This window comes from Coenobita brevimanus, chromosome 112, assembly GCF_032717465.1.
Source record: "Coenobita brevimanus isolate Jiangsu-jjx chromosome 112, ASM3271746v2, whole genome shotgun sequence".
Lineage (NCBI taxonomy): Eukaryota > Metazoa > Arthropoda > Malacostraca > Decapoda > Coenobitidae > Coenobita > Coenobita brevimanus.
The window spans coordinates 12,427,042-12,436,273 of record NC_137065.1 but is presented as its reverse complement, the minus strand read 5'-3'; the positions used below and the strand labels follow the sequence as shown (position 1 = coordinate 12,436,273).

The 9,232-nt window shown below is 42.5% G+C and overlaps 1 protein-coding gene across 1 annotated transcript; it reads right to left on the bottom strand.

The window, feature by feature from the left end:
* Positions 1-1,704: 1,704 nt before the first annotated feature.
* Positions 1,705-6,194, bottom strand: LOC145418017 (uncharacterized). Its single transcript, XM_080286552.1, has 4 exons — positions 6,062-6,194; positions 4,549-4,740; positions 2,490-2,590; positions 1,705-1,887 (listed from the first exon to the last, which is right to left on the bottom strand). Exons 1-4 carry the CDS (start codon positions 6,180-6,182, stop codon positions 1,834-1,836), a joined length of 468 nt encoding a protein of 155 aa, XP_080142678.1. The 5' UTR covers positions 6,183-6,194; the 3' UTR covers positions 1,705-1,833.
* Positions 6,195-9,232: the final 3,038 nt, after the last annotated feature.

Sequence of the window (9,232 nt, the reverse complement as noted above, 5' to 3'; positions counted from 1 at the left end):
TAGGAAGGAAGCAGTGGGATGGAAGTTGTGGAAGCACTGAAGAAAGTCAAAACGGGGAAAGCCCCAGGAATTGATGGAGTGTGTGGTGAAATGACGCAGCATGGGGGAGAGATAGTAGTAGAATGGATGTGGAATATGTGCAGATTGGCATGAGAGGAAGGTAAAGTCCCGGATGAGTGGAAGACGGGTATAATTATTCACTTGTACAAAAGGAAAGGGGAAAAAGAAGTGTGTGGTAATCATAGCGGCATCTGTCTTCTTAGTGTAATAGGAAAAGTATACGGTAGGATACTTATTAACAGAGTTAGGGAAATAACAGAGGAATTACTTGGCGATAAACAGGTAGGCTTTTGGAAGGGAAGAGGTTGTGTAGATCAGATATTCATTCTTAGATCATTAGTAGAAAAGTGTCTAGAGAAGGGAAAGAAGTTGTATGCGGCCCTCATGAAGTTAGAGAAAGAATATGACAGGGTGGATAGACAAGGATTGTGGAAAGTATTAAGAATACATGGAGTAGATGGGAAGTTGTTGAATGCTGTGAAGAGTATGTATGATGGTGCTAAGGCTGCAGTATGTGTGGATAGTGAACTGAGCGAGTTTTTCTATTTGAAGCTTGGGTTGAAACAGGGATGTATCATGTCTCCATGGTTGTTCAATCTGTACATGTATGGGGTTATAAAAGAGATGCAAGATAGGGCAGTGGATGTTGGATTGGCCCTAATGAGAGAGGGCTGTGTTTGGAAACTCCCTGGACTGTTGTATGCAGATGATACTGTGTTGTTAAGTGAAGACGAAGGGGAGCTGAAAGGCTTGGTGGATGAGTTTGGAAGTGTGTGTAAGAAACGGAACTTAAAGGTGAAAGTAGGGAAAAGTAAAGTTATGGTCTTCGAGAGAGGTGAAGTCAGTGAATGAACAGTGAGGTTGGATGAGGAGGAAATGGAAAATGTGAGTACGTTTAAGTACTTGGGTAGTGTGATGAGTAAGGATGGAAGTTTGAAGGGTGAAGTGCTTGAAAGGGTACAACAAGGAAGAAAGGTTGCTGGTTCCTTGAAGGCAGTGATAAGAAAGAGGGAAGTGAGCATGGAAGTGAAAGAGTTATTACACGACAGTATTGTGATACCAGCTCTGACGTATGGAAGCGAAGCTTGGACGTTGTTCGAGGGGCACAAGTCAAGAGCGAGAGCAGTGGAAATGAGTTATTTGAGAGGAGCCTGTGGAGTCACGTGGAGAGATAGACTGACAAATGAGGATGTGAAGGAGCGTTGTGGTGTGGATGTAGATGTGATAGGAAGCATTAGGAGAAACACACTGAGGTGGTTTGGCCATGTGGAGAGGATGGAGAGTGAGAGACTGACGAGGAGAGTGTATGTGAGTGAGGTGGATTGGGAGAGCTGGAGGGGAAGGCCAAGGATGAGATGGAGGGATGTAGTGGAGAGGTATATGAGGAAGGGGGGTGTAAGGAGGAGCAGGGAAGTGAAATGGCAGGGGATTGGGTGACGTGGAGGCGATTTGTTTGTGGCCACCCCGTATAAGGGATTAAGGCGTCTGGCAATAGTTTGATAGATAGATATAGATTACCGTTCCTCAGAGTTCAGGTGGAAATGAATTTATGTGATACTTCTTGTCACTAAAATTACCATTATTCAGAACTGAGTACAAAATAATTATGATCTGTTTATTAGTCAGGTAAAAAAAACAATGTAAGATGCTGCCTTGGATTTATTCACATACACACTCGTGGCCGCGCACACACACTCACTCACATGCACACAGAATAGAGATTGGTCCTGGTTCGGGTTCACGTGGGTTCAGGTCGGTTCAGCGGGTTCCATGTTATCCAAGAATTCCAAGAACTCCACCAATCAAGCATAAGATGAACTGGATGAGCTGTGGGGTAGAGAGAGAGAGAGATAGTTATAGGGGTTATGGATCTTTCTTTTAGTATAGAAAGTTGAGTTATAGGGCTTATAGATCTTTTTGAGGAGAGAGAGAGAGAGAGCGAGAGAGAGAGAGAGGTTACAGGGGTTATGAATCTTTTTTTTGATGTTAGAGAGAGAGAAGTTTTAGTTCTTTTTGGATCTTTTTCTTTCAGGTTACAGAACGATAAGTTATTAGGGTTATGGATATTTTTTCAGATGAGAGAGAGAGAGAGAGAGAGAGAGAGAGAGAGAGAGAGACAGACAGACAGACAGACAGACAGAAAGACAGAGAAATTACAGGCGTTATGTAAGTTTTTGTCACGTTAGAGATAAGTTATAGATGTTATGGATTTTTTTTTTCAGTTTAGAACAACCACGATGTAGCAAAGTAAAATTTCCACAAGCGTGAAATGATCGTGAAAGTAAGTTTCGTATCTTAATACATGTTTTTACTATAAAATAAAAAGTATCAGACAATAATTATTCTCTCTCTCTCGCTCTCTCTCTCTCTCTCTCTCTCTCTCTCTCTCCCTCTCCATCAATTTTTCTATATCTATCTGTCGTACTCACAAAGCCAAGCTTCGACAGCAGACACAGGAGGACCGCCACGAGGCTTTCAAGGCCGAGGATTTCTAGCAAGATATTCACGATCACCTCAGGTGGTGTGCCGACTGTGGTAGAGGAAGGGGAGAGGGTCGATTAGGTCAAGTGATTAGAGGACCTGCCTGATGTTTGAAGGGACGCAGGGCAGAGCAGGACAGGGCAGGGTTATGAAGAGGAATGCAGGGCAGGGTAATGTAGAGGAAGGCAGGGAAGGGCAGCATAATTTAGAGGAAGGCAGGACAGGGCAAGGCAGGTGAGCAGTGTGGGGGAATGTTGGAGGGGGGTTTGACTGACAGACTAAATCTTTCTCAGTCTAGTTCTTTAGGAATCAGTGTAATATCTTCGTCATCGACATTGATATTGTCGTATCATTATCTGAACTCTACATCCCACAGATATAAACAAATTAGCCAGAAGATTTAAAAGATTTACCACACCACAAATAAAAACAAATTAGCAGGAAGATTAAAAAGATTTCCCACTCCACAAATTAAAACAAATTTGCCTGAAGATAAAACAGATTCGCCACACTGATCTACTTGGTGAATCCAGTTTGCCAGATAAGCTGAAAATAAGTCTTCATATTAAAGGTAAGTAGTTTAGCGAATACAAGAAAAGTCGAGGTGATGACATCTAACAAACACACGAAGAAGAACGCTATGTAAGGCTGATCGCTGAAGAGTAGGAGGACATATAGTACTGTAGGAATTTAAAAGTGGCCAAAGCACCAGACAGAACTATGGGATTTCAAGGAAGTCGTAGGGTAGGAGAAGAAGCATATTAGGGCACTGTGAAGCATGGGGAAGTAGGACAGCAAAGTGACCCTGACGGTCCTGTATTGATGCATGCATCGATCCTTGAATACTAGGGACCGAAAAAGGGTGGAAGTGCTTTGACTAAGTGCTGCTGGTCTGTATGTGAAGTTAGATGACTTAGCAGAGTGAAAGAGGACATTAAAAGAGTTTGAAAGACCAGGGACGTGTTAAAGTAGACGAAGTGCAGTGGAATGGGTAGATCAGGCTATGTTATGATATAGCCAATAGAGAGAAGACGTGGTGGGAGATTCATAACAGTATACAGATTAGAAGTGGAGTTAATGAGGGAAATGATGAGGTCTAGACGCTGCAGGAAGGATAATGCTGAAATATATTTTTAACCAGAGGTGTGACCGAGTGTGAGAAGTGTGTATGGTATAAAGTAAATTGGAATGAAGTGGCTCAGGGGAGAACAACTCTACCAGTTACCTGTGAGGGCAAGAAATAAAGCAGCTGCGGTAAACCGTGAATTAGAAGAGGAAGAGAGTGAAGTAATTTTAAGATAACTTTGCGTAGAGCATTAAATTAGACAACTGAGAAACAGAATGAGAGTGACTGAGGTTGCTTTCTCCTGCTTTCCGGCACCAGCAACCTGGAATGAGTAACATTTGGTTAAAATAGAATAAAGTCATAGTACTGCCACCAAAATAATATAAACCAGAGTAAAACAGAATCACATAAAATAAAGGTATGGTATCGGCATCAGAGTAAAACAAAATCGCATAAGTCAAGGATATGAGAGTCAAAGAAAAACAGAATCGCACAACACAAAGCTAGGGTATGACAGCCAGAGTAAAAAAGAATCACAAAACATTAAGTTGGGGATATTAATTGCAGTGGAAAACCAAATCACACAAAATAAAGCTAAGGTATGGGAGCTAGAGTAATCACATAACATAAAGAATGGGTATGAGGGTCAGATTAGAACAATCACATAACATAAAGCTGTGGTATAAGAGACAGGGTAAAACAGAGCATGAAAATCAGCGTAACACAGAGTGACTATATCAAAATGAGCATAAAACAGGAACAATATGAAAATCAGCGTATGACAGAGTGACAATGTGAAAATCAGCTTAAAACAGTGACAGTATGAAACTCAGCTTCAAATGAGTGACCTTATGAGAATCAGCGTAAGAGAGAGTGCATTGTGAAAATCAGTGTAAAACGAGTGACAGTATGAAAATCAGCGTAAAATGGAGTGACATTACGGGTAATATTAGCGAGAAGGTCCAAGTTCACTTCCAGTTTCAACTCTGCGATGCAGTCTGTCAAAGTTCCGATTATTGTGTCCAGCAGGTCTTGTGTTAGGTCTCCGCAGAATATGTCAAGTTCCAGGATGCAGCCTAACACGTTGAGCTGGCACACGGGTAACACAAGCGGCCCCTTACATACTACTCCGACTGTAGAGGGTTGGGATAATATGGTTATTAGATGCAGGGAGAAAAGAGGGAGGCAGGGAAAGCATATGAAAGAGGGAGACAGCGGAGGAAACAGGAAGGGCGGAGAAAAAGGGAGAGGAAAGGGTAGACGGTTGGAGGTAGTGAGTGCTCTCCTTCACATATTGTTTTGGCTGTGGAGGAAAATTGTTAGTGGAGGGGCAGGTGAAGGAGGAGACAGAGAAAGAACAGAAAAGACTGAGATAAACGGAAAAGAACGGGGAGGCACAGAGAGAGGAAGATAGGCTCTTCCTTATATGCTGCTTTGGCTGTGTGAATGGTTTAGACTTTAGAGCATAAGAATATAAATCTAAGTGTATTATGTAATGCAGGTTTTGGTAGATTCGACACATTCATTACTAGTAAAATAATGCAAATAAAGTAACTTCTTTAAACTAAACTTGTGACAGTAGGAGATAGAACCTGAGTTAGAACGTCTCCGAAACTTTCTCCAATGTCCATAAGTTGGTATTGAGTAAATGAGTGAGTGAGTGACAGTATAATGCCTGTGTTTTTTGTGGTAGGTGGAGGCGCTCACCATCCACTCACTCAATGTAGTGCTGCTCTCGGGTGTCTGCCCTTTCCTCTCCTCCATCCTTCTTTCCTTCCATCTTCTGTCTTTTTTTCCTTCAGTCTTTCCCTGTCCTTCTGCCTACGGGTGACTTTACACCCCCTCTTCTGTCCTTCATTCTTTCCCCTTCCTTCTGCCTGTGGGTGACTCTACACTCAGTAACAATCCAAATTGTTTCCTGTACACCAGGAAACCATTTACTACGCTGGGTTGTAACCATATAACCAAATTTTGGCGCCTGGTGGTTTACTGGGTAATTATTGTGCAATAATCGAATTGAACTGGTGAAGGTTTACTCGTATAGCCGGGGGAGTGGTTGGGGTTTGTTCCTCACGTGGTGCCACTCAGGGATGAGTGAGGTTGGTCGCTCTCATCTTGGATGTCAGGACCAACTGTCTAGCCCTGGGCTCCTACGCTCCTCATGGGGCAAAGTAGGATTGGATGATGGATGGATGGATGGTGAATGATATGTGTAAGTGAATCAGTAAGTACAATAAATACTTCTGAAGGGATGTGTGTGTGTGCGTGTGTGTGTGTGTGTGTGTGTGTGTGTGTGTGTGTGTGTGTGTGTGTGTGTGTGTGTGTGTGTGTGTGATATCTGATACCATCTGTTACCAGCGAGTGTACGAATGCATGTGAGTGAATATGCATGTTAAAAGGAGAACCAGCTAATGAGAGTGACATTCAGACGGCAACCAAAACACAGCCACTAACGAATCCCGGGAATAACAACTTCAATGAAGACGTTGGACCCGCTGCAGGGCAGTAAACTCTGTGCCAGACTTCCTCCGGCCAGAAGACCCATGACGAAGAGGCTGAGAAGGGCCATCCGCATGGTGGTGGTGGTGCCTGTAAGGGAGAGCGAGAGAGTTAGTTTGCTAGTGGGGAAGGTAGGTGAAGGGAGGGAGCGTGGAGAGTGAGTGGGAAATTAATGAAAGCAAATAAGGGGAGGGAGTATTAAGGATGTGTGAGGAGTGAGATGGGAAGTGGTAAGTGGAGGGACAGTCGGCGATGAATGGGGAGTGTGTGTGTGGGAGTGGGGAAGGAAAGTAGGAGGGAAAATGGTGGATGCGTGAGGACTGTCTTTGAGAGTAGGGAAGGGATGTAAAGGGGCGAAGAATTGGCGTGAGTGGGGCATGAGTGTGGAAGTGGTATGGCAAGTAAGGGGAAGGAGAGTGAAGGATGGGTTGGCAGTGAGTGAGGAAGTGGTAAGGCAGGTAAGGGAAGGGAGCGTGAGGGATGAGTTGGGAGTAAGTGTGGGAATGGAAACGGAAACTGAGGGAAGCGTGAGCGAGGAGCAGAGATTTAAAGTTACGTGCTTATATTCCTTTTAACCTTAATTTGTCCCAGAATTACGTGTTTTTGCAGCTTATTTCACGCCCCTCGGTCGTAGGATAAGACAAAGCCTGTGCAGTACATCCTTTCTTTCACTATCGTCATATTCTTGTTTTAACCCGGTATTGCAAATCAACATTCACGATGGAGATATTACAGTTTTAAGCCAAGTTAGGGAAAAATAATGCCAAGAGAACCAAGGATCAAACAACTCTCGGTATATTTGTTAATTTCTTCGATCAAGCTATTTTCCTATTAAAAGATATTGGGCGAGAAAAAAAAAAAAAGCGGTTTATACAAGAAATGAAATCTGCTTAGCTTTAGCCCATCAGGTGAATTTTTCTTAATATTACCAAGAGGGAATAAGGTAATAAAATTATGGCTACAGATCTTGAGTGAGTGATTATCAAAGTATCATCTAGATTTTATACCGGAAATGTACACAATAGCAGTAACTTATTTTGCTCTAAGATGTGAAAGCTGTCGGTCTTCTCTAAGTTAATCAAGGATTCTAGCCAATTGTAGCGGAGTTTATCCCATAAGTAAAGAAAAGCAGATGGTTTTACGGCGTACTTAATAGCAAAGATTTAGTAGTAGTGAGAGGGTAACCAGTTTTAAAAGAGATTTTTACATGTTTCACCACAAGAAGTGCCCAGAGGTGAAGAAATGTTAAGTGGAAGCACGTATAAAATGGGTTGTATCTGAATTAACTTTATGAATCAGATTACCTGATTCTTTGCTGTGGAAGGGAAGGTGAGTGGAGTGAAGTGGAGAGTTGTGGATTCCGTCTTTTATAGGGAGATGAGACCGAGGAGAATGTAAGGGGAGATGGAAGGGGGAATGTACAGAAGTAAAGGTGAGGTAGTGGGGGGAGAATGGGGGGTGGTGGAGGGAAGAAGGAAGGAGAGAGGAGGAAAGAGGGTCGGGGAAGGGAGGGAGCGAGTTAAGAGGGTGCGGTGAGAAAGAGAGAGAAGGAGGGAGGGAAAGGGGGAGCAGAGCATGCAAGGACCTTGAGAGAGGAAGGAAAATAAGTAGGGAGAGTGAGAAGAGACTTGGATGGAGGAAAGGAGGAAAGACGGTGATAGAGAGAAGGGGAAGATGGGTAGTGGAAGGAGAGAGAGAGAGAGAGAGAGAGAGAGAGAGAGAGAGAGAGAGAGAGAGAGAGAGAGGTACCTCTTTGCAAGGTGATCTGCTGTTACCAGTTAAGATTTACGTTGTTCCCAGACTGTTTTATCTCAGTAAAATAAAACTAGGAGAACAGAATTTAAACACACACACACACACACACACACACACACACACACACACACACACACACACACACACACACACACAAACTTTGAGAACAATTTAAACACACGCGCACACACACACACACACACACACACACACACACACACACACACACACACACACACACACACACACACACACACACACACACACACACACACACACACACACACACACACACACACACACACACACACACACACACACACACACACACACACACACACACACACACACACACACCGTTTTATCTCAATACGAAAAAAAAATTGGAGAGCAGAAATTAAACACGCACACACACACACACACACACACACACACACACACACACACACACACACACACACACACACACACACACACACACACACTGTTTTATCTCAGTAAGAAAAAAACTTGGGGAACAGAATTTAAATACACAAACACACAGACACACACACAGACACAGACACACACACACACACACACACACACACACACACACACACACACACACACACACACACACACACACACACACACACTGTTTTATGTCATTAAGAAAAACACTTGGAGAACAGAATTTAAACACACACACACCCACACACACACACACACACACACACACACACACACACACACACACAGAAGGTTTAGGAAACTTAATGATAGGACATAATAGTCTCATAAAGAATTTGTTTGTTTTGTTCAAGGTATCTGCAGACTATAGTATATATGTTAGGAGAGGCATGGATTAGATCTTGCATTTATTAACCTCATTACTGCCAGATTGCCCAGCTAAAGTATATAAATAAAGACTATTCTGATGAAAAATGTAATGAAATGTCTCGTCTCACCTTATACATGAATCAGTTCTTTTACCATGATATTTTCCCCTTTATTCTACACATGTACTTGTGATTGAAGTGTGAGTTCTCAGTATGTAATAAGGTAATAGATACAGTTAATCAGAATAGTTTCATTACACAGGTGACAGATGGTTTCATTACATAAGTGACAGATGGTTTCACTTTAACTGTTGCTTATTATTTTTTTTAGCCGAATATTTCAGAGTGAATTGTTTACTTCTTAAGTGGCATAAAGTTTTTTCTTCATGTCGTACTGATTACATTTCTGGCCATGCATAACTATGGGGAGTTACTGGAAAATATATTCATAGGTTTATTGTTTCAAAAGGTAAAGAGGGAATGATGTAAAGATTTTTTATACTTCATGAATTAGAGAGAGACTCCGTGAAGGAACAGAACCCTGAGGAAC